We start from the raw sequence: 26,664 nt of genomic DNA on the forward strand, positions 1-26,664 counted from the left end.
GAAGTGACTGAGTAGTACGCCCGGCTCGGAGTTTACTGCTCAAAGTTCCCAAGACTTCTGGAAACTGTGGGCAAGTAACAAGTAGGTTCTATCAGAAATACTGTAGGAGAGTTTAGATTACAGGCCCATACCATTGTCTATAGGACCCCCTGATGATGCCGCAGGTGAAAGGGCTCGGGCATGTCGATACAGCTGTGGTCCCTGATCATAGACCTTACATATACAAACTTACCTACACTGATACATTGTTACAGACTCATTGGTGACAGCGTCAGTGAAAATGTGGAGTTCTGTAACACAATGGATGTATTGACTATTCATATACAAATGTCACCCAGATCAATGGGTGGAGAATTCCTTTAAATCCCTCTAATGTTCCTGAATCCTTGTGGGTGGAATTACTCCCGTGTAAGTAAGACGTGTCAGAGGATTAGGGTGCCATGACGGGATTAGCTGATTCACACTTGCTCACCCTGGGTCTTAAGAACAGGTTTTTCCAAGTAATTCTGAAAATAGCGTCCAAGGTGAGGGATGGGCACGTATCCGGGGGTTATTTATAGCAGCATGTAAATAACTGCAGAAGACAATATATCCCAGCCTCGGATATCTATTCTTATCAGACAAAAACACACTGTGCTCAGCCCAATGCTACCCACACCCAGCACATGTGAGGAGCATGCGGCCGATGCACGGGTCTGCTGACATCTGGGGACCTGCTGGACCAGCCGCTCTCCAGGTGTAATCACTATGGAGGACATGGAGCGGCGGCTCTCCAGGTGTAATCACTATGGAGGACATGGAGCGGCGGCTCTCCAGGTGTAATCACTATGGAGGACATGGAGCGGCGGCTCTCCAGGTGTAATCACTATGGAGGACATGGAGCGGCGGCTCTCCAGGTGTAATCACTATGGAGGACATGGAGCGGCGGCTCTCCAGGTGTAATCACTATGGAGGACATGGAGCGGCGGCTCTCCAGGTGTAATCACTATGGAGGACATGGAGCGGCCGCTCTCCAGGTGTAATCACTATGGCGGACATGGAGCGGCGGCTCTCCAGGTGTAATCACTATGGAGGACATGGAGCGGCGGCTCTCCAGGTGTAATCACTATGGAGGACATGGACCGGCCGCTCTCCAGGTGTAATCACTATGGAGGACATGGACCGGCCGCTCTCCAGGTGTAATCACTATGGTGGACATGGAGCGGCGGCTCTCCAGGTGTAATCACTATGGAGGACATGGAGCGGCCGCTCTCCAGGTGTAATCACTATGGCGGACATGGACCGGCGGCTCTCCAGGTGTAATCACTATGGCTGACATGGACCGGCGGCTCTCCAGGTGTAATCACTATGGCAGATGGTGTAATCACTATGGCAGACATGGAGCGGCGGCTCTGCAGGGTGTAATCACTATGGTGGACATGGACCGGCGGCTCTCCAGGTGTAATCACTATGGAGGACATGGACCGGCCGCTCTCCAGGTGTAATCACTATGGCAGACGGTGTAATCACTATGGCGGATATGGAGCGGCGTCTCCCCAGGTGTAATCACTATGGCGGACATGGAGCGGCGGCTCCCCAGGTGTAATCACCATGGCGAACATGGACCTGAAGCTTCACAGTGGGTTGTGCTTATATATTAGGGTCTGCAAGACACTACAGGGATTGTCCCAACAGGGTAACCCGTGTACCCTGTCCTATTGGGGTGTATGGATGTAAACAAGGGGGCTCCTATTAGCCACAACAGAAAACAAACGGCGGCCCGCAAGGGCCAGGATGTGAAGCTGATGGACACAATGTATACCACATCTGCCCCACGACTGCTGTTTAATAGAAGGGGGTCCAGTCATCTGCTTCAAGTTGGTCATACACTTCAGATAGACAAATCAAATCCACCACTTCAGCAGGACCAGCCGACCATTTAACATGTATTGGGATATCGGAGCCTTCTACTGATATGCTACTGACAGAAAGACAGACTGGCCATGTTGGTTTTCAATGTGCCCCATCCCTCTGTTCTTAGGGGACATATGCCACCACGGGCTTACTCCCCTCCTCCCATTTAATTTGGCCATATACATTAAATTAAAGGCAATATTGGTGAGTAACTAACATGCGCCAGCCCTCCTACAACATTAGGCACATTGAATTTTCTCAGGCCCAAACCTCTTGGTTCTCAGCGAGCAAAGTGTATAAACATTCTCCTTTCTCCCTATTCAGAACACATGTACGCTTAGCCTGCTAGTCAGGGCCTTCTCCCAACCCTCTGTAGTAATCAGTGCGGATCCACTTCAATCCAACTGTCTGCAGAGTAGAGTGGATTAGCACATGACTGCAGGGGTCAGACTACACACAAGGTTTGTTTGTAGTCTGTCACCATGGCAACACATGGCTCTGCATAGGAGATGCACTTGACTTGGGAAGTTCTGCTTCTTATTCTTAGAAGTCTTGGAGCAATAATAATAATAATAATAATTATAATAATAATAATGTACTTTAACAAGACGTAACCTCCTGTGACTGTGATGCACCCTGTGCACTGCGGAGGAAGTGGGAGGCAGGCTGCTTACACTGCAATGACCTAATTTATTATAACATGCTTACAGATAGTAACATACATGTGACTACTGCATATCATTGCAAAATTGGGGAACCTGTGGCCCTCCAGTTGTTGCAAAACTACAATTCCCAGTATATAGTTCTGCAACAGCCGGAGAGCTGCAGAATCCCTGTCCCTTACCTACAGTCTATCAAGGGAACACACCTGGGGATATTAGGTTGTCATCGGCGGGCTCAGACCACCAAAGAGGGGGTGATATTAAGGAAATATGCAGAAAAGCACTACAGTAGTGAACCCCACCAACACCATCTACCAAGAGGTCAGTCCAAAAATAGCAATTTGCACACAATGCCGATTTTCCTTAAAGGGGTTGTTGACTCAAATTTGTTTTCTTTCAAATCAACTGGTGCCAGAGATTTGTAGTTTACTTCTATTAATAAATATCAAGTCTTCCAGTACTTATCAGCTGCTGCATGTTCTGCATGAATTAGTGTATTCTCTCCAGTCTGACACAGTGCTCTCTGCTGCCCTCTCTGTCCATGTCAGGAACTGTCCAGAGCAGCAGAAAATCCCCATAGAAAACCTCTCCTGCTCTCCAGACTGGAAAGAATACACCACTTCCTGCAGGACATACAGCAGCTGATAGGTACTGAAAGACTTGATATTTTTAAATAGCAGTAAACTACAAATCTGTGGCACCAGTTGATTTGAAAGAAAAAAAAAAAATTTGGAGGACAACCCGTTTAAGAAATTGTGAAACTTCTGGTCCCAGAAAAATTATGGGCTACAGAGACCACCAAGTTTGTCTATTGGGGGGGAATAGAAAGTCATGTGATAGTCTGAAAGTCTGAAGTCATGCAATTATCATCACACAAAACTTTTCTCCCCATGGGGAAACTTTGAAAAAGTTTGACAGTTGCCATGGAAACTTTAGGGAACACCATTCCAATCACAGCAATGTCAGTTTTGTGAACTGGGGTTCTCCAGCTGCTGGGATACTACAACTCCCAGCATGCCTTGGCAGTTTCCCAGCGGCTGGAGAGCCACAGACAGCAGACCATTGCAATAAAGGTTGGCTACATCGCTGTACTTACAGATGCTCCTGGCTCATCAGGACTGCAGACCATTAACCCACTAGGCTCCAGATCACTGCTGATGAAGTCATCTTCAGACTCCTCAAAGGATGAAGCAGACGAGAGGCCGGAGGAGCTGGACAACTTGCGTAGGAAGAGGGAAGGCACAGGGGATCCTCCGCAGCCGCTATCCGCGCAGGGCGACTCTGCATCGCCCGAGAGGGGAACGTCAAGGCTGAAACCCGATTCATGGAACTGAGGGGACAGAGAAGGGGGGAGGCAGCGCTTGGGACTGACATCCCGGGTGACGATGAGTCGGGGGATTGCATAGGTGTGGTTATCGGAGTTCATAAGGAAAGGGGGTCCCCTTCGGTTCAACAGGGACTCTCTGGGGTGGTCACCGCTTTGCGTGGTTTTGGGGGCACAGTCTGTATCTGGCGGAGTGATGGTTAATTTAAGGCCACCAATTCCGGAGTCACTAGTCCACAGTTCCTCTATGGGACAATGGGGGTGATTGTTGGATCCCATTTTGGGATCGGTCCCTGAGATGGTTAGAGACCCCGATACTTCTTTACACCTCTCATATGTCTTAGACGTTTGTCCTCCGGCACAGCTGACCATAGTGCGGTGGGTCACCGGCAGATAAAGTCTCTTCTCGCCTCTCCAGTCACCACCAGTGTGCTCCAAAGTCTCCGAACCATCCACCTGCCCAGCACCCTCCACAGCGGGCTCCGAGCCCCCCAAAAACTTCCTGGGTGACCCCAAGATCTTTTTGCCCCCGTCTTCTTGCCAAACTCTTTCCTTCCCGGTGGTCAGACCCGGCTTGGCGGCATCGCACTTGGACATATCCCTTCTGAGCCGCCCACCCTGCCCATCCAGTCTCATGTCAGGAGCCGCAGCAGTCTGGGTACTCAGCACTGTACCGGCAGGTGATGGATGATCTTCCCCTCCTAATTCCGGGGATCCGTCCCCCACTCCAGTATCTTCTCTAGGTCTTGGATCTGCCAATGTATTCTGTGCTGTGCAGGACGGGGTCTGCTGCAAGGAACCTACATCTAATGAGCGCTGTATACTCTGCACTGTGCTATCACTACTATAGGGCTGCTGTATACTCTGCACTGTACTATCACTATTATAAGTCTGCTGTATACTCTGCACTGTGCTATCACTACTATAGGGCTGCTGTATACTCTGCACTGTGCTATCACTACTATAGGGCTGCTGTATACTCTGCACTGTGCTATCACTACTATAGGGCTGCTGTATACCCTGCACTATACTACAGTCAGCATCAGTCCTGCGATCACTGTGCCCTCTCTCCCGTATGAAGCTGCTCTCTGCTCCAGCCTGCCCTATACTCAGCGCTGCCCTCCTAGCAGGAGGCTGTCCTCTGCCCTTTTCCGTCTTCTGCTCCTCAGCCGGCCTTTTGTCTTCTCTTCTCCGCCTCCTCCGGACTCGGAGGCGCTTCTTCCACTCTCCGGCACTGGAGAAGCTTACAGCAGCCTTGGCTGCGCTATCAGAATAGTTTTGTCCCATTACAACCACCGTAATTCAGTGATTCCCTGCCCCTGTTGATAACGTCACCGTCTAACCGTCCAATCAGAGAACAGAGGGCGCTGTCCGGCACCAGGCAACGCATTCAGGGCAGCGTATCACTGCGCATCGAGAAGTTTAGTTTCTAAGTAAAAAAAAAAAAAAAGTATTCCTCCGCATTGCATTTAAAGATGTAGTCCGTGAGGATTCAGTGTGATGTCTCCATAATAAGTGTCACTTCCTTATTTCAGAGGAGTGTGACGTCAGTAGTCTTATCTGTGGAGATACAAACATAACACATATGTAAGGAGTGTGAACCAGGACATAGTAATGGAACAATTCATGACAGACACACAATGCTTCTATATTTATTATTATATATATATATATATATATATATATATATATATATATATATATATATATATATATATATATATATATATACATATACCCCGTGAGTTAAAAGGTCCACTGGGTGGTCCTAGATAGTGTTTGACATCCTGCACTGTACCAGTGTGTATGCAGATACAGCTGCCAATCACTAGACAGGACAACCCACCAGACTCTAATTGCTGCGTTTACACGGAACGATTATCGTTCGAATTTTTGCAATAACGATCGCATTTGAGCGATAATCGTTCTGTGTAAACACAGCAAACGATCAAGCGATGAGCGAAAACTCGTTCATTTTGATCTTTCAACATGTTCTCAAATCGTCGTTCATCGTTCGCTAAAAATTCGCAGATCGTTTCGTGTAAAAAGTCTTTTAAAGATTCACCCTATGTAAAAGATGGGCTTAAGCGATCTTAAAAACGATCGCATTAACGATTTTTCTAACGATTTATTCGTCTAAACGCTGATCGTTATAAAAACCAAATTGTTGCTTCAAAATCGTTAAACGATCGATTGGGCGAATTATCGCTCCGTGTAAACGTTGCATTATGGTGGTTTTACACGGAGCGATAATTCGCCCGATCGCACGATTAACGATTTTGAATGAACGATTTTTTTTAATAACGATCAGCGTTTAGACGGAACGATACATCGTACAGAAAAATCGTTTTGCGATCGTTTAAGCCTATCTCACACATAGGTGAAATCGCTGAAAGAATGTTTACAGTGAACGATCTGCGAATTTTTTGCGAACGACCAACGATGATTTGAGAACATGTTGAAAGATCAAAATGAATGATTTTTTTGCTCGTCGTTTGATCGTTCGCTGCGTTTACATGTACGATTATCGTTCGAATTCGACCGTTATCGTGCAAAAACGAACAATCGTTCCGTGTAAAAGGACCATAACTTAGAAATCCAAAAATTACAGTCCCCCCCACCCCACCCCCATTAAACTCTATATAAACCTGCTCAGCGCCTCGTGTTGTAGAACATAATGTCCACAGGGTTAATAGCAGGTTTGTCATGGCAGGTTCACTTTAAGGGGTAGAGTAACGGCTCTGTACAGTATAATAACTAAAACAGGTTCTACAAGTAGCCATACAATGTAATAGCTGCTTTAGATATGGACACAATTCTCCAGACTGTAGGACAAGTTCGACCAAGTTCAAGAGGCGCCTGTTGGTGTGTCAATAAATCATTAGTATGTAACCACCAAGAAAGTCAGGTTCCAGTAGATTTCCATGTTCTTTTGCTGCTGGAGGCAAATAGCCCCCAGACATGGCGTAGACTAGAGATGAGCGAACCCGAATGCTCGGCATAGGACTGCCGCTGGCTGAAGAAGTTGGACGCAGCCCTGAGGTACAGGCTGTTTTCCAGGACTCCCTAGGGCTGCACCCAACTTCTTCCACCACTGGTAATCATATGCAGAGCTCAGACGGACCGGAGCGGGCCTGAAGTTCTCTCATCTCTAACAAAGGGCATTGTTTGGGATAGACATAAACAATGTAAAGACGCAAAGGGCAAAAGGGTGTCTGATGAATGGGTGGGTGGGTATCTGATGGACCCTATTGACCTTTTACAACACAATGGGGGAGATTTATCAAACATGGTGTAAAGAGAAACTGGCTCAGTTGCCCCTAGCAACCAATCAGATTCCACCTTTCATTTTGAGTGGAATATGTGATGGAGACTAGTGCAAGTGTGAACTCTTTGATCATCAGGTTTTGGCAGGTGTGGCCAACTTTTAAGAACTAATGCTGCGTTTACACGGAACGATTATCGTTCGCATAAACGATCGCATATGATCGATAATCGTACCATGTAAACACAGCAAACGATCAAACGACAAGCGAGAAATCGTTCATTTTGATCTTTCAACATGTTCTTAAATCGCCCGTTCGCTGAAATTTCGCAGATCGCTTTGTGTAAACAGTCTTTCACCGATTTACCCTATGTAAAAGATGGGCTTAAGGGATCTTAAAAACGTTCGCAATAACGATTTTTCTTACGACTTTTTTCTAACGATTTAGTCGTCTAAACACTAATTGTTATAAAAAACAAATCGTTGCTTCAAAATCGTTAAACGATCGATTGGGCGAATTATCGCTCCGTGTAAACGCAGCATAAAGAACATATTACACCACCCAACTACCACTGTGAATGGGATAGGCCCTTTGCCTTAAAGGGGTAGTGCGGTGCTCGACATTTATTCACTAAATAACACACATTACAAAGTAACTTTGCAACTTTGTAATGTGTGTTATTTAAGTGAATGGCCCCCGTTCCCTGTGTTCCCCCCACCCCGGAAGTGTGGTGCATTATACTCATTGCATTACTGTCGACCCCGGCCGCCATCTTGGCACAATGACATAATCTTCAGGAGGCCGGCTGGACCGCTCCTGCCGTCCCTCAGGCTGGCCCCCCTCCCTCAGCTGCTTAGCCGCGATTGACTGAGCATAACTATGCGAAAATCTTTTTTTTTTTTTTTTTTTTTTAATTAACTTGTTTCAGAAAGTTATATAAATTTGTAATTTACTTCTATTTAAAAATCTCAAGTCTTCCAGTACTTCTCAGCTGCTGTATGTTCTGAAGGAACTTTTCATTTATACACAGTGCTCTCTGCTGCCACCTCTGTCCGACACAGGAACTGTCCAGAGCAGGAAAGGTTTTCTATAGGGATTTGCTACTACTCTGGGCACTTCCTGTCTGGAACAGAGATGGCAGCAGAGAGCACTGTGTCAGACTGAATAAAAAAAACATTTCCTGCAGCACTACAGCAGCTGATAAGTATGGGAAGACATGAGATTTCTAAATAGAAGTGAATTACAAATAAATATAATATATAAATATGTACAAATATATAACTTTCTGAAACAAGAAACTTTATACCAGGACGTCAGCTGATCCTTCCAGCTTAGGGTGCGTTTACACAGAGAGGTTTTTCTGACAGATTTTTGAAGCCAAAGCCAGGAATGGATTGCAAAAGAGGACAAATCTAATGGTGCGTTTACGCAGACAGATTTATCCGATAGATCTTTGAAGCCAAAACCAGGAACAGAATATAAACAGGGATCAGGTCATAAAGGAAAGACTGGGATCTATCCTTTTTTCCATTCCTGTCTTTGGCTTCCAAAATCTGTCAGATAAATCTTTCTGTGTAAACGCACCCTTAGTCATTCCTTTATGAGCTGTTCACTGGTTATAGTCTGTACCTGGCTTTGGCTTTACTAATCTGTCTGTGTAAACGCACCATAACCCAATCATCTCCCCTGCAGAAGCAATGGGATATTATGTGACGGTCATTCAGATAAATGGTCATCCATGTAATAACTGGATGGCCCAAACCAAAGAGGGCGCCGCTGATACAATATGGAAGTCATTCTTATTCACAAAAGTTTCAGCGAATTCATGCTAGAGTAGAAGAACTGGTTCTAGTCCTGACTCATTTCTAGCTCTTACACACCATATAATGGACACCCTGGGGTGGCAGGTCACCCATACATATAGCAACGTCATTGTGTTCTGGCAAGATTTCTACATCCAGGAAAAATTCCACTCAAATAAAACCAACCATATAATAATAAGGCGTGGCGGCCATTAATTGTCTACTATTTTTGGTTATGGATATATTGGAACTTTACCGGCCCGGTTTGGCAGACGTTTTGTGACGGCAAAGTGATCAGGAAGTGCAGCCATATTGATTGCCACATTGATCAGCTCACTTTGTCAGCCAGTCAGTCAGTGATTTTTCTGGGCCGCAAAACCTCCCGCTATTTTTTCTCCATGAACCATGGAAAATCATCCGTATTTGCCTCTGTAATTGCATCTGTTTCCATATCCGCATCCGTAAAATGTGAATAGTACTAATTTTCTCAGATTTGATTCAATTTTTTTTTTACAGGCGTCACGGATACTACATATGGATCCCATAGACTTCTATTGGTAATAGACTTCTATTGGTACCGCAATCACAATCCGCACTAGCACATGTCCTTTTTTCTTTTACGGAACGGATTATGGATCAAAATTAACACAGACTGTGAACGGCCCAATATAAATCAATGTGCTCTAAGCTGAACCGTGATTACAGATCCGCAATTATGGACAACTTTATGGGACGTGTGCATAAGGCCTTTAGGCTGGGTTCACACTGTATTTTTGCTGTCCGTTTAATGGATCAGTTTAATGGGGGGAAAAAAACAGATGTATTTGTGTGCATCCGATTCTCCACTAACTTCCATTATAAAAAAACTGAAAAAAATATTGATTAAAAAACATCTGTTTTTAAGCTTACACAAAAACGCTGTCAACCACATTTTTGTGTACGCTAAAAGAGAAAAAAAAAAAAACAGATGCGTTTTGATCTATTTTTTAGATAATGGAAGTTAATGGAAAAACAGATTAAAAAGGATACACACAAATGCAACCGTCTTTTCATTAAACGGACAGCAAAATTGCAGTGTGAACCCAGTCTTACAAAGTTTTACAAACATCCATTAGTGCCTTTCTGAAGCAACTGAGAAAGGCACTAATGGATGTTTGTGCCGAAACGCGTCGCTACTACAAGTAAACTTCTCTTTTTTGTACTTAGTTTGAAGTGGCTATATTTATATTGCAACTGCTATTGCGGTTTTACAGCGATAGTCCACTTCAGGTGTTTGTACTACCTGTGCTCCGCACTTTTGAGCGGAGAGCAGCAGAGAGTGGAGGCGCGTAAGGTTTATACTTTGGGCGGACAGTGGAATCTGCCTGTGCATAGACTGGACTCTATGGCACAGACGGAGATGCGAGCACAGGGGCAAGCTGCGGAATCCGAGGCGGGTAAACCGCTTGGTTTTCCGTAGTGTCCACATAATCTAAAAGTCAGTTCACACTGAGCAAGATCGCTCAGTGTGCTGCTGTAAGTGAATGGAGAGGGCGCGCGCTCGTCCGCTGCCGCCGCTCTCCGCTCGGAGAACTGATATGTTCATTCTTTGAGCGGAGTTCTCCCATTCACTCAAAGCAGGACACTGAGCGCGGCGGGATTCCGCAGCGGAGAGCTCCGCCGCGGAATTACTCCATGTTTCCTCAGGGTACAAACACACACACCGTATACGCAGCGTATTTACTGCTGCGATACACAGCAGATTAGATCTAAATAACTGAACACAGCATCAAATCTGCTGCAGATCTGCTGCGTATTTGCTGCGTATACGCCGTGTGTGTTTATACCCTTAGGGTGGAAATCCTTTGTACAAAAAGAAGGACAATGGCTTCCTGTTGGCAAAGCGAGAAGCACTAGGAGATAGTGTGCTGTTTGCCACAAGTGATAAGGTAAACCTCCGGGCTTAAAATATTCCATGATGGGAACACAGCTTCCTATTGTGCGGACAATAGCAGACTGGCGGAGTGCTCACAATAAAGCACAGACATGACTTCTCCACTTCATACAATGCACTGTGTACTAACTTGTCCCAGTGACACAATCCCAGCTGGGCAGCTATGGTGGCCGCACTGATGTGACTGATGTGTGATTCCGGCATGACTTTCATGCTTGTCAGCAGCTTATTTGTGACTCACACACATATGTGCGGCTGCCAGGAATAGGCCTGACTGGTGCATTGTATCACTGCTATCCCTGGGGCAGATACTAAAGTACCAGTCATGCCTGATACCTAAACACTGTACAACAGGATGTCCGAGCCCCATATGATGTGCTGGGGAACAGGACGCAATCACTACGCCATTAGCTTACTAAGTAGGATCTTGTTGTTGAAGTTGGATTCACACCTTTGTTGGCATTTCTGTTTTTTTTTCTTTTGTCATAGACAATGATCCGTCACACTAATAGTGCCCAGTGTTGCTGACTGTATAGGTGGTTTTACATAGTCAGTAGGGAAATATAAATCACACTACAAACATTGCTTTTCTCTCTGTAGTGATTTTTTTTGTTTTTGGGAGGGCGGGGGGGGGGGTTGTTGTTTTCCAAATGCAACAGGTTTTTGTGTGTGTTTTTACATATTAGTAGTATCTATGTGATTTAAAGGGGTGCTCCAGTGAAACTCTTTTTATTTCAAATCAACTGGTTTAGAAAGTTATTATAGATTTGTCATTTACTTCTATTTAAAAATCTCAAGTTTTCCAGTACTTATCAGCTGCTGTATGTCCTGCAAGAGAGTGGTGTATTCTTTTCAGTCTGACACAGTGCTCTCCGCTGCCACCACTGTACAAGACAGGAACTGTCCAGAGCAGGAAATGTTTCATATGTGGATGTGGATTACAGAGGTGGCAGCAGAGAGCACTGTGTCAAAATGGAAAGAATAAACCGATTCCTGCAAGACATACAGCAGCTGATAAGTACTGGAAGACTGGAGATTTTTAAATAGAAGTAAATTACAAATCTATATAATTTTCTTAAACCAATTGATTTGCTGCGGTGTGGCAGCGCACTGATTGGCTGAGCAGGATGTCGGGACGCTGGGAGCCACGGAATAAGCCGGATCGTGGACCAGGTAATCTATGCACCGGGCCAAAGGGGGTTAAGGGGGCTGCCACTTACACACTTGCAGCAAGCTGACAATTCCGCTGCGAGTATGTAATCCACAGTGAATTTCGTAAACCACAATGGATTTCGCTGTAAAATCGTAGCGAGAAATCCGTTGCGATTCTGTTACGTGTGAAGCCACCCTTAAAGAGGATCAAACAATCTATAAAACACATCCGGCAAAATGCCAAATGAATCGCTGGCACTGTACTAGATATTTCAACAAACGCATTACCATCTTACCACTCAATGTTGTCTCTGTGTGTCTTTATTTCCATGAAAATGTCCTTATATATAGCCGGTTAAAATGTCAAAGAGGCGGGGTCTAAAGTCTTCTGTACCTTTGGTGAATGCCGCCCTCTCGCAGCATGACAATTGAGAATCTCTATTGGTGCGAGTGCGTTGATTGTGAGAAGCACATGGCTGAGTGATTCACCACTTGATCTATCTCACTGCAGAAGACAGGCCCCATAGACTTATAATGGGACCAATGTGTTACAAGGGGCAAGCCAGGGAGTGAAGCACTCAGCCACATGCTTCTCCTGGCTATAACTAGAAATCGGTGATCGACTGATCAAAACTTTTTACCTGTCTGTGGGACACATCATGCTTTCACATAGCTATTCTGATCAATAACTGGAGATGTTATACAGGAAATTCCCTGAAAAACAAGCAAAGGGAACTCAGCGTGTCTATACAATGCCGTCTGCAAGAGCCTTAGGGCCCTAATCCACTGGACGATTATCGTTCAGATTATCGTTAAATCGTTCAAATCTAAACAGTAATCGTTCGTTTGAATAGCAGTTACCGACTAATGACCGAACGAGAAATAGTTGATCGTTCAATAAGACCTGGACCTATTTTTATCGTTGCTCGTTCGCAAAACGTTCGCATTGAATAAGACATCGTTCGCAGTAGTGACGAACGCAAATAGCGACGACAAGACGACCGCAAGAACGATCATAAGTAACGATGATCTTTCCATGTAAATGGGTGAACGATTTTAGGACTTTCGTAATAGCGGTCGTTTGGATCGTTTATCATTAACGATTACGCGAATGATAATCGTCCCATGGAATAGGGCCCTTATTGACCCAAAACTCCCCAGAATATAGAGAGAATGGTCAGGTTACTATCACACTGCTGACTGTATCAGTATGTGAAACATATAAACCACAAGCAGTGTATGAGATACCTTCTCAAAAACCCATGGAAAAACCTAAAGATTTGAATAGACGCTTGTACAATGCACATCCGAAAGCAGCGAGAACTCTCTGTTACACACACATGACTTCCTGATAACACGGAGTGAGCTCAGACGCTTACACAAACACACACATTTACATGAATTAAGACGGACTCTTACGTGTGTATGTGACAGGAAGGAAAGACGAGATTACCATAATACGCTGTGTACTCTGAAAAGGTTCATATATTACATAATAGTGTTTATTAGAGAAGTGAATGAGCCCCCTAGCAAGGATCATCAAGTTCCAGTACTATATGTCAAGTACCTTTAAAACATGGCGACGTCCCCTCTATATGTCAGAGGAGAAGGTTGTATGAGATTAGGAGACAGGCTGCAGTTTCAGAAACAGTGCCACATTTGTCTTGGGCTGTGTCTGGTATTGCAGCATGACCCTGTACATGTAAACAGCTAGGCGGGATACAACGTATGGAAAGGCGTGAAATTCATTGACACAGAACGGGAGGGGGAGCAGACACATTTTTCTCTGACCCAATGAAAGCACCTACAAATCCACTGCATGAGGGAAATTGTAGTTTTGCAACAGCTGAAGGGCCGCATGTTCCCCCATCCATGATGTAAATACCCTCTGACTGGCACTGTTTATAGAGGCACTCTACTTAGGGCCCTATTCCACCGGAAGATTATCATTCAGATTATCGTTAAATCGTTCGAATCTAAACGATAATCCTTCAGTTGAAATACAGTTAACGATTAACGACCGAACGAGAAATCGTTGATCGCTTTATAAGACCTGGACCTATTTTTATCGTTGCTCGTTCGCAAAACGATCGCATTGAATAAAGAGGTCGTTCGGTCGTTCGCAGTAGATACGAACACAATAGCGAAGAAAAAACAATCGCAAATATGATCATTAGTAACGATTATCGTTCCATGGAAATGAGTGAACGTTTTCAGGTCTTTCGCAATAGCAGTCATTTGAGATTGTTAATCGTTAACGATTATGCGAACGATAATCGTCCGGTGGAATAGGGCCCTTAGTGTTTATAGAGGCACTCTCTGTCTGGTTCTCTTAATGGAGGCATTTTCCGGCATATACTGTTTATAGAAACACTCTAACTGATACTGTTTATGGAAGCACTCTCCGGCGTATACTGTTTATGAAGGCATTCTCTAAGCGGTACTGTTTATGGAGGCACTCTACTTATTGGTTATAGAGGCTGTCTGGTACTTTTAATGGAGGCAGTCTTCGGCGTCTGTTTATGGAGGCATTCTCTAACTGGTAAAGTTTATGGAGGCACTCTTACTGGTCCTGTTTATGGAGGCACTCTGGTGCTATTTATAGAGCGACACTTTGGTGGGTACTGTATACAGAGACACTCTACTCTTTGGCCACTGCTGGCTGGTATAGTTTATAGAGGCACTCTGTCTGGTACCGCTATGGAAGAAGTGTCTTACTGGGGCTTTGTGGTCAGTACTGTTTAAGGAGGCACTCTCTGTCTGGCACTGTTATGGAAGCACTGTCCCGCTAGTACTGTAGAGTATAAGGAAAGATTCAGTGGTCAATGCTGTTTATAAAGAGACTCCGTGGTCAGTGCTGTTTATGGAGGCACGCTCTGTCTGGTACTGTTATGGAAGCACTGTCCCGCTAGTACTGTAGAGTATAAGGAAAGATTCAGTGGTCAATGCTGTTTATAAAGAGACTCCGTGGTCAGTGCTGTTTATGGAGGCACGCTCTGTCTGGTACTGTTATGGAAGCACTGTCCTGCTAGTACTGTATATGAAGAAACTCTATGGTCAGTGCTGTTTATGGAAAGACTCCGTGGTCAGTGCTGTTTATGGAGAGACTCCGTGGTCAGTGCTGTTTATGGAGAGACTCCGTGGTCAGTGCTGTTTATGGAGAGACTCCGTGGTCAGTGCTGTTTATGGAGAGACTCCGCAGTCAGTCCTAGTAGAGGAACCTTATGTGCACATTTTTTCCACAACAAACTTTGCATAACACATTTACCAAAAAGTAAGGCTTCCAAGTTGCCAGCTATGTTCTGCCATTGACTGTTTATACAATACAGCATATAAACAAGCTGCTAATAAGAGTCCACGAATGGAAATGTGTCTGCACCTTCTGAGGACGTGTGTTTAATAGGGAAAACATCTTTTTGGACTTCCTTTAAGCAGTCACTGAGAACAACAACAAGCTTCTTCCCAGAAATGGCTGATGTCAGAGAACAATAGAGTATACACATAGCAGTATATCAGTATAGCCTATTTTCCCTAAAATAGTGGACTCTCACATCTTGGAAGCCATGCGCTTGTCACTGAAATTGAATTAATTTCTAGTCTCGGTAATTTCATCTACGTGATTCTACCCTCAAGGGGATTAGTCATTTAAAGGGGCTGTAAACGCTGAGGGAAGCATTGACTGCATTGACTAGCTGTTCATTTACTGTGCTGCAATGAAACATGACACAGCGCCCATTAAAATCAATGGCCCATCTGTGTGATGTGTGGATAAAAGCAGACGGCTAGAGAGGAAACCACTCTCATCATCTCAGTAATTTATACTGTTCGGAAACGAGGATTTTCTGGGAAGACTAACTAAACATAGTCTAAGATGGTGTCGTTCGCCCCCAACCTGTGGCCCTCCTACAGCTGTCAGGGCATGCTGGGAGAACACAAGACAGCACACACATGCTCTTAGATGTCCAGGCATATCCTCTGTAGCAGGGGTAGGGAACCTTCGCTCTCCAGCTGTTGCAAAACTACAACTCCCATCATGCCTGGACAGCCAAAGCTAAAGCATGATGGGAGTTATAGTTTTGCAACAGCTGGAGAGCCAAGGTTCCCTTGCCCTGCTCTTTTCTATTTTTGCCCTACTAGTTACCCCGATGAAAACCTCCCTTTAAATGGTGCATGTAAGGACACCCAAGCACAAGCCTCCATACATGTGTCCTGATATATGATATATAGAGGTGTGAATGGGCGAAGCTGGCACACCTCCAGGGAGTCAATGTACTGATGGTAATCTGGTGCTGTACACCGAGTGCCTATACCTGGATATAGCTTGTCCTCTCTATAATTTTGGACTGGTTGTTACTATAGGGCGAGTTCACACGAGGCACACGTTTCTGCAACTCACAATCTGTTCTGCTTCTAGATCTGCCACTCTTACATATGTACAAGTTGTTAAGGTTACAAACCCACTTGGCGGGTCTGCAGCGAGTCTCCATGCTGCGTTTTTGCAGCGAGACTCGCTGCAGATCCCGGCCCTATGCTTTTAATGGCAGACAAACGCGAGTTTGTCTGCAGCCCACCCCATTAACCCCCCGGCCGCCGGAGCTGATACTTCACCTGATCCCGGCTCCGGCGGTTCCCGATGTCTTCAGCAAGCCGGAGCGGGGACCAGGTGAAGTATATGCTCCAGCCAGACGCCCGCAGCCCCGGCCGCCCGATCGCCCCTCCGCAGCCCCGGCCGCCCGATCGCCCCCCCCCCCCCGAAGCAACGATCGCACGCCCTACCGCAGCAACGATCGCACGCCCCCCCCCCCCCCCCCCCCCGCAGCACCGATCGCTTACACGCCCCCCTGCAGCCCCGGCCGCTCGATCGGGGGGGCGTGCGATCGGTGCTGCGGGGGGGCGATCGGGGCTGCGGGCGGCTGGCTGGAGCATATACTTCACCTGGTCCCCGCTCCGGCTTGCTGAAGACATCGGGAACCGCCGGAGCCGGGATCAGGTGAAGTATCAGCTCCGGCGGCCGGGGGGTTAATGGGGTGGGCTGCAGACAAACTCGCAGCAGGGATGTACATCCCTGCTGCGTGTTTGTCTGCCATTAAAAGCATAGGGCCGGGATCTGCAGCGAGTCTCGCTGCAAAAACGCAGCATGGAGACTCGCTGCAGACCCGCCAAGTGGTTTTGTACCCTAAAGGGGTTATCCAGTGCTACAAAAACATGGCCACTTTTCCCCCTCTCTTGTCTCCAGATAGGGTGGGGTTTGGAACTCACTTCCATTGAAGTTAATGGAGCTTAATTGCAAAATAAACCTGAACTAGATACAACAGAGGGGGAAAAGTGGCCATGTTTTTGTAGCGCTGGATAACAGCTTTAGGGTATGTTCACACAACGTGAACGACCGGCCGTTCCGTGACCCCGGCCGTACTGCTGTACCAGCCGGATGATCTTTATGGCCGTAGTGTTTTGATGCGGGCGCATCAGCACGTGCCTGCATCAGAACTCCCCACAGGAGCCGGAGCCGCTCGCTTCATTGTGTGAACTGACAGGGTGTCCTACGGCCACAATTCACAGAATTGTCAGTTCTGTGACGTGTCAGTTCTTTGCGGCGCCGCACGGGATCCTGGCGTACAATGTGTATATGCTCTGTCCGGGATCCCATAGAACAATAGGCTATGTTACCCTCCGCACAAAGTACGGCCGTTGTTGCCGATGGCAACCAATCAGATTCCCCCTCATTTTCCAAAGCGTCTGTGAGGAATGAAAGGTGGAATCTGATTGGTTGCTAAGGGCAACTGAGCCAGTTTCACTTTACACCATGTTTAGTGTGGCCAGTGCCACATTCATTGTCTATGAGGCTTCTGGATATTGTTGAGCTCAGAGTTTTTCAAAAGCCCCATAAAAATTATTGGAGGGCTGGTCATACAAGCAGGCTGCCCTCCATTCCTTCTGGGGTACAGTATACCTCCGTAAAGGTAAACATGCTGAGATTGGGATACCCCTTTAACCTCTTTACGAGATCCCCCATCTATAATACAAATGAATAATAGAGATCCCATCAAAACAATATGCCACTAATAAAAGCTACAGATCACTGCGCACAAAAAAGCCCTAATACAGCCCCATAGTTGGATAAATAAAAAAAAAGTTACAGGAATAGAGGATAAGCTAGCTATTTCTGATAACTTACAGGGCAACTCCAGCAAAAAAAAAAAATGTAATCAACTGGTACCAGAGTTTTGTAATTTCCTCCTATTTAAAAAAAATCTCCAGTCTTCCAGTACTTATCAGCTGCTGAATGTCTTGCAGGAAGTGGTGTGTTCTTTCCAGTGCTCTCTGCTGCCATCTCTGTCCATGTCAGGAACTGTCCAGAGCAGTAGCAAATCCCCATAGAAAACCTCTCCTGCTCTACTGGAAAGAATACACCACTTCCTGCCAGACATCCAGCAGCTGATAAGTACTGGAAGAATTTTTTAATAGAAGTAAATTACAAATCTCTGGCACTTTCTAGCACCAGCTGATTTGAAAGAATTTTTTTTACGCTGGAGTACCCCTTTAAAGGCAAGTCAAAATAGTGTAGTAATGCAATGTAGTTATGCCACACCCCCACATCACCGGTGTGGTTGACATTCAGGAGTCTGGGAAAGCTGGGTGACGACCCCAGAGGCTTTATTTATATTGTGTCCAGTCAGAGCCAGATGTGAGATCTGCTGAGCTCCAGGATAAGGGTCAGTCACAAGCCTGCGCTGCTTTTGGGTAGGATGAGTCAGGAGTCAGCATTAAGTGCGTAAGCCTAGAGTTTGTCATTAACCCTGTTGAGCAATCACCAACAATAAACCTTCCTATAAATGCAGCAAATAGGTAAAAGCAGAGGAAGCGGGAACGTTCTGATGACGGAGCAGGGAGGGGGGGGTTATAACAGGCTGATGCCCCTGTAATAACAGGTCATCATAAACAATGCAGTATGATGTGCCGCCCACTCACACAGGAAATCATGAAGAAAGGGGGTTATAAATAAGAAAAATCTGTGCAGGCGGCCATTACGTCCTATGTTGCCTGCACCTAGCTGTAGGCACGGCTTACTGCAACCCCGGCTCTACCTGAAACCAGACGCGGGGATTTACAGTGACACAAGGATGAGACATAGCAGCAGCGCCAGGCTGTATACTGATACTACTACCTGCTACTATACACATTCCAGTGATGTCATAGAAGAAAGAACCCAGTCTCGTCTTACAGGGATCAATACAGACTAGTGAGAGAAGAGGAAGTGTATGAGGAGATTATGGCTGCCGATCCTGTGGGATCGGTCAGGTGACATCCACATTTCCAAGAATCAGAAGAGTCATATAAGATTTCCTTTCTTAGATATAGGTTTATCCCAGGCAGGTTTACATTCACTTACTGTAGATTTACCAACCACATCTGCTGGAAGTTTGTTCCAAGCATCTACTACTCTTTTAGTAATGTAATATTTTCTCATGTTGAGTCCCCCAATTAATTTCATATTGTGTCCCCTTGTTCAGGTTCTTATTAAAAACACTCTACTCCTGAGCGTTATTAAGCCCTTTTCACCTATGTAAAAGTTATAGTCATGCCCCCCCCCACACACACACACACACGCACACTCTTCTCTTCTTTCCTACGGTCTATACAGATAAAGGGAACCTGTCACCCTGGGCAGCCCCCAAACCCACCCCACCCATGGACAGGGCACTGCATACATACAGGGCCGTCTTACCCATTGGGCATGGTAGGCGGCTGCCCGGGGGCCCTTGCGTCCTAGGGGGCCCCTGCCCGCTGTCACAGCAGGCAGGGGCCCCCTAGGACGCAGGGGTCCCTGGGCAGCCGCCTCCCATGCCCAATGGGTAAGACGGCCCTGCACGCCCCCCTTCCCCTTCACTTTCTTGCTTGCGGTCGCAAGAGGAAATCCGGCCCCGGCTGATGCGTCGCTCCCCGGGGGATTCTCCGGGAGCACACGCATCAGGAACCTCAGTGAGCTTCCGGATGTGTGCGCTCCCAGAGAATACCCCAGGGAGCGACGCATCAGCCGGGGGCAGAAGAGGAGAGGAAGCAGCGACGGGGGAGCGCTGGTAGGTGAGTTGGGTGTTTGTTTTTTTTATCTGCTGTGCAGGGGGGAGCCATCTATAAGGGGGGAATACGGGGGAGCCATCTATAGGGGGGATACAGGGGGGAGCCATCTATAGGGGGGGATACAGGGGGGAGCCATCTATACGAGGGGGGGGGATACAAGGGGAGCCATCTATAGGGGGCATACAGGGGGGGGGATACAAGGGGAGCCATCTATAGGGGGCATACAGGGGGGAGCCATCTATACGAGAGGGGGGGGGGATACAGGGGGGAGCCATCTATAAGGGGGGATACAGGGGGGAGCCACCTATAGGGGGGGATACAGGGGGGAGCCACCTATAGGGGGGGATACAGGGGGGAGCCATCTATACGAGTGGGGGGTACAGGGGGAGCCATCTATACGAGAGGGGGGGGATACAGGGGGGAGCCATCTATACGAGAGGGGGGATACAGGGGGGAGCCATCTATACGAGGGGGGGATACAGGGGGGAGCCATCTATTAGGGGGGAATACGGGGGAGCCATCTGTAAGGGGGGAATACGGGGGAGCCATCTATACGGGGGGGGGATACAGGGGGGAGCCATCTATACGGGGGGGGGGATACAGGGGGGAGCCATCTATGAGGGGGTAATACAGGGGGAGCCATCTATAGCGGGTAATACAGGGGGAGCCACCTATACGGGGGGGGGGATACAGAGGGGGGCCATCTATAAGGGGGGGGATACAGGGGGAAGCCATCTATAAGGGGGTAATACAGGGGGAGCTATCTATAAGGGGCCAATACAGATGTGCAGTGTGTAGAGAGATGAGGATGGTGACAGAGTGTGGAGCCTAATATGTCTGTCTGGCAGATTCTGTGGATTCGTGGCTCGGAGAAGTTCTCATAACGGCACAGGGCAAATGGAAAAGAAGATGAAAAGGGAAGAACTCTGATCAGAGAAGACGTCCCATGGGAGTCCCTTGATGTATCTGCACTGTAATGTATATGGTGTACAGAACCTGTGTAGAGCTGGGTACCTCTATATGACTGGATGAGGTGATAGTGATCTGTGTACAGTGGATTAGTCAGTAGCAGCGGTGGTGTTAGTCAGTATGCGGTGGTAATATTTGTTGCTTGTTATCTGGCATATATATAGAGAAAGGCAAAACAACATGTCTCTTATAGACAGAGGAGCAACAACATGACTATTATATTATATATGAACCATGTTGTTTCCCTGTATTCTGTATACAGGGAAACAACATGGTTCATATATAATATAATAGTCATGTTGTTGCCCCTCTGTATATATAAGACATGTTGTTTTGCCCTTCTCTCTATATATAAGCCATGTTGTTTCCCTGTATATTGTATTATACAGTATACATACAGGGAGACAACATGGTTCTCATATATAATAGTCATGTTGTTGCCCCTCTGTATATATGAGACATGCTGCACTGGTGTGACAATAAACCCTGCAGATTGCTGTTGGAAGTGCTGTCTCCATTGCGTTTTTTGGATACTTTGAAGCCAACCTGGTCTGGTTTGGTTAAGGCGGCACGCACGGTTATTTTTTGTTTTTGCGCTGCTGAAAGACTGTGTTGTGAATTAAAGTTTATGTTAACAATAATTTGTATTTTTTATTGTACGTAATTGTACTGGCTAGGGGCGGCGTTGCAAAGATGGGGGGTTTTGATGGCGGCGGCCGCGGGGGGTGGGGCCCAATTCGCACCTCTGCCCAGGGGCCCATAATGCTGTTAAGACGGCCCTGCATACATATCCGCACCTGCGTGTCCTGGTGCCAGTCCCGACACGGAGATCAGACTGCTGGCTCAACTGCTCGCTCGATATGCAAATGAGCTGAGATAAGTCCGATGGCCATAGGAAATCACTGGAGCAGGGATTTCCTATGGCCATCAGACTCATCTCCGCTTATTTGCATATTGAGCGAGCAGATAAGCTGGCGGTCAGATCTCCATGGCGGACTGGCAACATGACACGCAGAAGCGGGTATGTATGTGGTACTCTGTCCAGGGGTGGAGAGGGCATGGGTTGCTGCCCAGGGTGACAGGTTCCCCTTAAAGTGTCACTGTTGGTATTAAAAAAACAACAAAAAAACAACAACACTTTAGACAGAGAAACATCAAGAAGAAAGTGATCCAGCAGCATCCAGTGGCGCGAAAATCAGTGGAATTTATTCAAGCGACGTACACAAGAACATCTTTTCGACTCAGTGAGATCTTTATCAAGCCTTGGGTCGAAACGTTGCCCTTGTGCATGTTGCTTGAATAAATCCCACTGATTTTCATGCCACTGGATGCTGCTGGATCACTTTCTTCTTGATATGACACAATCTCCTTCAGGGATTGGAGTCCAACTGACGTGCATCCGATCTCTTCTATACAATAAGGCATTTCTACGGATTTTTCAGGTTCTGTTGGATCCTTTTTTCATGGTATGTCAGAGAAACATGTCAAAAGTTTTGATCGGTCTTGAGTGTTCCGACCTTGACCCATAACAATGTCAATCATCATGAGTCCGACTCATCATGTGACACAGAGCCGGGAGAGAACTGAGTGTAGTCTTTTCCCGTCTCGTTCTCACGATCAGTCATGGTCTGAGCACTCAGATCCAGACTGATCAAAACTTTTGACATGTCTAAAGTTTTTTATACCCCTAAATCCTTCTCCTCTGAAGTCTTTGCTAACACAGATCCCCTAATACAATACTCAGATATTAGGATTTCCCATGTGCATTATTTTACATATAACAGTTTTAGGACTTAAAAAAAAAAATAAAAAAAATTCTTGAGTGTTTTTTCACTTTTCTTTAGAATATTTAGCTCTCATTCTATGGGAAATAATTACCATCAATACAAATCAGTGTTATATATTACCCATAAGGGAAACTCTTTGCAGTAGCTATGATACTCTATGACAGTAAAGATTAACTATCAAGGAGGAACATTTAGAAGCACGGGCCAAAAATTTTCTAATCAATGGAACAGATTTCTAACTGTCGGAAACATGGGTTAAGTCACCACAGATTCACCAATACCAATAATGAAGCCGTAGTCATCACTCATAGTAAATGACTAATGATATGCGTCTTTCATATCGTCATATAGCACAAAACAGTATATTAAAAACAATTATATTTAAAAATATATAGTTATCAATATAGATGCAGAGAACATTGTGAGTTTGATCGGTGATGGCTTATAGTGCCCTCTAGTGGTACTGCAAGTAAACTACACCACAGGAGAGAATATACTGTATCTTTAAATGATTCCACACATAAAGGGGGTTGTCCAGCGAAAATCTTATTCTTTCAAATCAACTGGTTTCAGGAAGTTATATAGATCTGTAATTTACTTCTACTTAAAAATCTCAAGTCTATCCTATACTTATCAGCTGCTGTATGTCCTGAAGGAAATGGCGTATGCTGCCACCTCTGTCCAGAAACTGTCCAGAGCAGAAGCAAATCCCCATAGAAAACCTCTCCTGTTTTGAGTTGTCAAGGTCTAAAAGCTACACACCTCCAGGCTGATGCACGTTAAGTGGGCAGAGGGAGCCCAACTAGCCTCACAAATATACAGCAGAATGAGTGGTGAATGATGCATACAGCATATGTGTCCCTGCTCCATCACCCCTCCAGGTTGCTTGACGTTTAGGGTTCAGCTCCCAGTCTCCAAATCCCAAGTTGAGCTCAAACATCAGTCAACCTGAAAAAGGAGGGGTGAGGGATCAAGGAGGCAAGTGATGTTATGGCACCCGAGGGGCTCGGACACACCTCCTGGGCACCTTCAGCCATAAGCCAGGATAAAATGATTTTATAAGGAATTTGTTGCAATATTCTGCAAAATGTGTATGTATAATTACATTTCCCGGAATCAGTCCAGCACTTTCTATCTTTCTAACTCATTATATGAAAGTGACCCGACTGACTCCCTTTCAGGCTGTGTTCACACAGATTTTCAGCACGTACGTTGGCGTGTATCACACTCTAAAATATTTTTTAAAATCTATATTAGAAATGCAGGAAGCAGACGTTTTCATTATAAATAAGGCCAAGCGCCATCCAAACTGCAGTCCAAAGTATCTAAATACTCTGCAGAAATTCTAAGGGTGGTTTAGAATTTTCGCAGTGTATTGTGCAGCTTATTTCTTCACAGTAGAACAGGCCAGAGGTTGTGATTAGGAAGTAAAAAAAACGAAACCCCAAGAAGCAGGCCTGCACTGACAATCTGGTGGATTGGGCAAGTGCCTGGGGGGCCACCTAGATTGGCACTGTCTGGGCCGCAAGAAGGTACCACAAGTACCAGAAGAGGCTTCGATGGGCTAATCATAAGGCTGCATTCACACGTTCTGGGAAGTTGTCCGTGCGCACAGACAATTTTACAGCCCATTGCTTTCTATTGGGCTATTCAGACGTTCTGTGATTTCACGGATCCGTGATCCATTCCGTTTAAAAATAGGACATGTCATAACTCGGAAAGGAAGCACGGATCTGATTTCCCTGATAGAAATCAATGAGATCCGTGTTTTTCACGGATGTACACAGATGTGACATCCGTGTTCATCCGTGAAAAATACGGATGTGATGTAATCAATGTAATTTAAAATGCTGTAAAACAGATTCCTGAAAAAAACGGACACGGATGCAAAACAGACTGTTCTGCACGGATCACGGAGGTAGCTCCCAGACCACAATCCCGGACCGGGAAAATCACTGAACGTGTGAATGCAACCTAAGGGTACTATTACATGGAACGATAATCTGCCGAATAGGGCCGATTCAGCCGATTATCATTCCGTGTAATAAAGACAACGATCAGCCGATGATTGTTGTCATCGATTGTTCATATAGGTTCTGAACTATAATTGATGGGCGCCGACCGCGCACCGCTACGTGTGACGGCGAGTGACGTTATACATTACCTATCCAGGTTTCAGGGCTCCTCTTTCTCTGTGCTTCTCCCCGGGTCCCGCGCTTTCAGCTTCAGAGTGGCCTGTCAGCTGACAAGCCGCTAAGCCAATCACTGGCCGGGACCGCCGTGCCCAGTGATTGGCTGAGTGGCCTATCAGCTGAGACAGGCCACTCTGAAGCTGGAGCGCGCAGGACCCGGGGAGAAGCACAGAGAAAGAGGAGCCCTGAAACCTGGACAGGTAATGTATAACGTTTAAACAAGGGCTGCAAGGACATGGGTAACGATGTCCCTGAAGACCTTGTTAAATGATTATCGGGCCGTGTAATAGGCCCAGTAAACATTTATTATCGGGCCTTCATGGGCCCGTCTAATAGTACCCTAAGGGCGATCAGGAACAAACCAGGTTCAGGAAGAAGTAAATGAAGATCAGACTAGGCCTGAAAAGGAAGAACCTAGATCACTGCTCCACTCATTTTCTATGGACATCAGATTCATCTTGTCTGCGCCGGGATCGGGTCCAGGAGGGAGACTTCCAGGAAGCTCCACCGGGTGACTGTGCGGGCTTTGCCCTGGCAGCCGGGTTGACAAGTCCTCTTTAAAAGCACAACAGCTGTTTAATTATTTCCATGGCCATCGCAAACAACAGCCATTTGAATACATTGAGTTAACGTCCGCTGTTTGCATTGACTTTAATGCAACACTTTATTTTACGATAAAAACTGCCGTTGTTTTCAATACAAAGAACGGCCGCTCTTGTCCTAAAAAAAACATGTTGCGTGAACATAGCCTAAAAGTAAACACTGAATGAGAGCAAGCAGAGATCTTGAAAACTTTAAGGAATCTATACAGAAATCATATTTGAAATGATGCAATGAACGAATTACCTGTATAAGATGAAAACTGGAATGCCCCTTTAAGTAGTCAACCCTCCTATCCCAGAATGGGGATTATGATGGCCTGAGGGTGGGGGCTCCATCTTATTTTGGTTTTCTTTGTGTACATGGCTTTCTCACATATATGCAGGGGGTTAAGAAATCATTTCTTCCAATGGCTGCTGCCCAGAACTAACTAAATATTATATATATACAGTGGTACCTTGGTTTAAGAGTAACTTGGTTTAAGAGCGTTTTGCAAGAAGAGCTCACAGTTTTTCAAAATTGTGACTTGGTTTAAGAGCATTGCTTTGGTTTAAGAGCTCCTGGTATTTGGTGGGAGCGTGCAGCACAGTACTCTGACCCAGGATGTCTCTCTCACCTTCCAATTTATAGCAGATCCACTTCAGGCTGGGGCTTGCATCAGGGGACAGGACTGTGGATGTAATCTCTTTATAGCTTTAACCCCTTTCTCCCCGGACAGAGAGTGCTGCTATACTGTGTCAACATCTGCCCTACTCATTCCTTCATGCTCCCTGCAGTCTCTATCAGTCCTTGTGTTTCCCATCCTCTCCATTCCTGCTATAATGTGCTTGCACTCACACTCAGCTATACACACTGCTGCTATAAATGTGCTTGCACTCACACTCAGCTATACACACTGCTGCTATAATGTGCTTGCGCTCACACTCAGCTATACACACTGCTGCTATAATGATTATAAAATGATTTTTGGGGTGTGGAACCAATTGTCTACATTTCAATGATTTC

At 46.0% G+C, this 26,664-nt stretch overlaps 1 protein-coding gene across 1 annotated transcript in view; it reads right to left on the reverse strand.

The window, feature by feature from the left end:
- The window catches only part of ITPKC (inositol-trisphosphate 3-kinase C), a 55,079-nt gene that overhangs the window by 22,436 nt on the left and 5,979 nt on the right, over positions 1 to 26,664 (reverse strand). Inside the window, exon 3 of the mRNA XM_069943476.1 lies at positions 3,652 to 5,439. Coding sequence (XP_069799577.1) covers positions 3,652 to 5,166 — 1,515 coding nt within the window. The 5' untranslated portion in view covers positions 5,167 to 5,439. The remainder of the gene's footprint in view (positions 1 to 3,651; positions 5,440 to 26,664) is intronic.

The sequence above is a fragment of the Dendropsophus ebraccatus genome, chromosome 10, assembly GCF_027789765.1.
Source record: "Dendropsophus ebraccatus isolate aDenEbr1 chromosome 10, aDenEbr1.pat, whole genome shotgun sequence".
Lineage (NCBI taxonomy): Eukaryota > Metazoa > Chordata > Amphibia > Anura > Hylidae > Dendropsophus > Dendropsophus ebraccatus.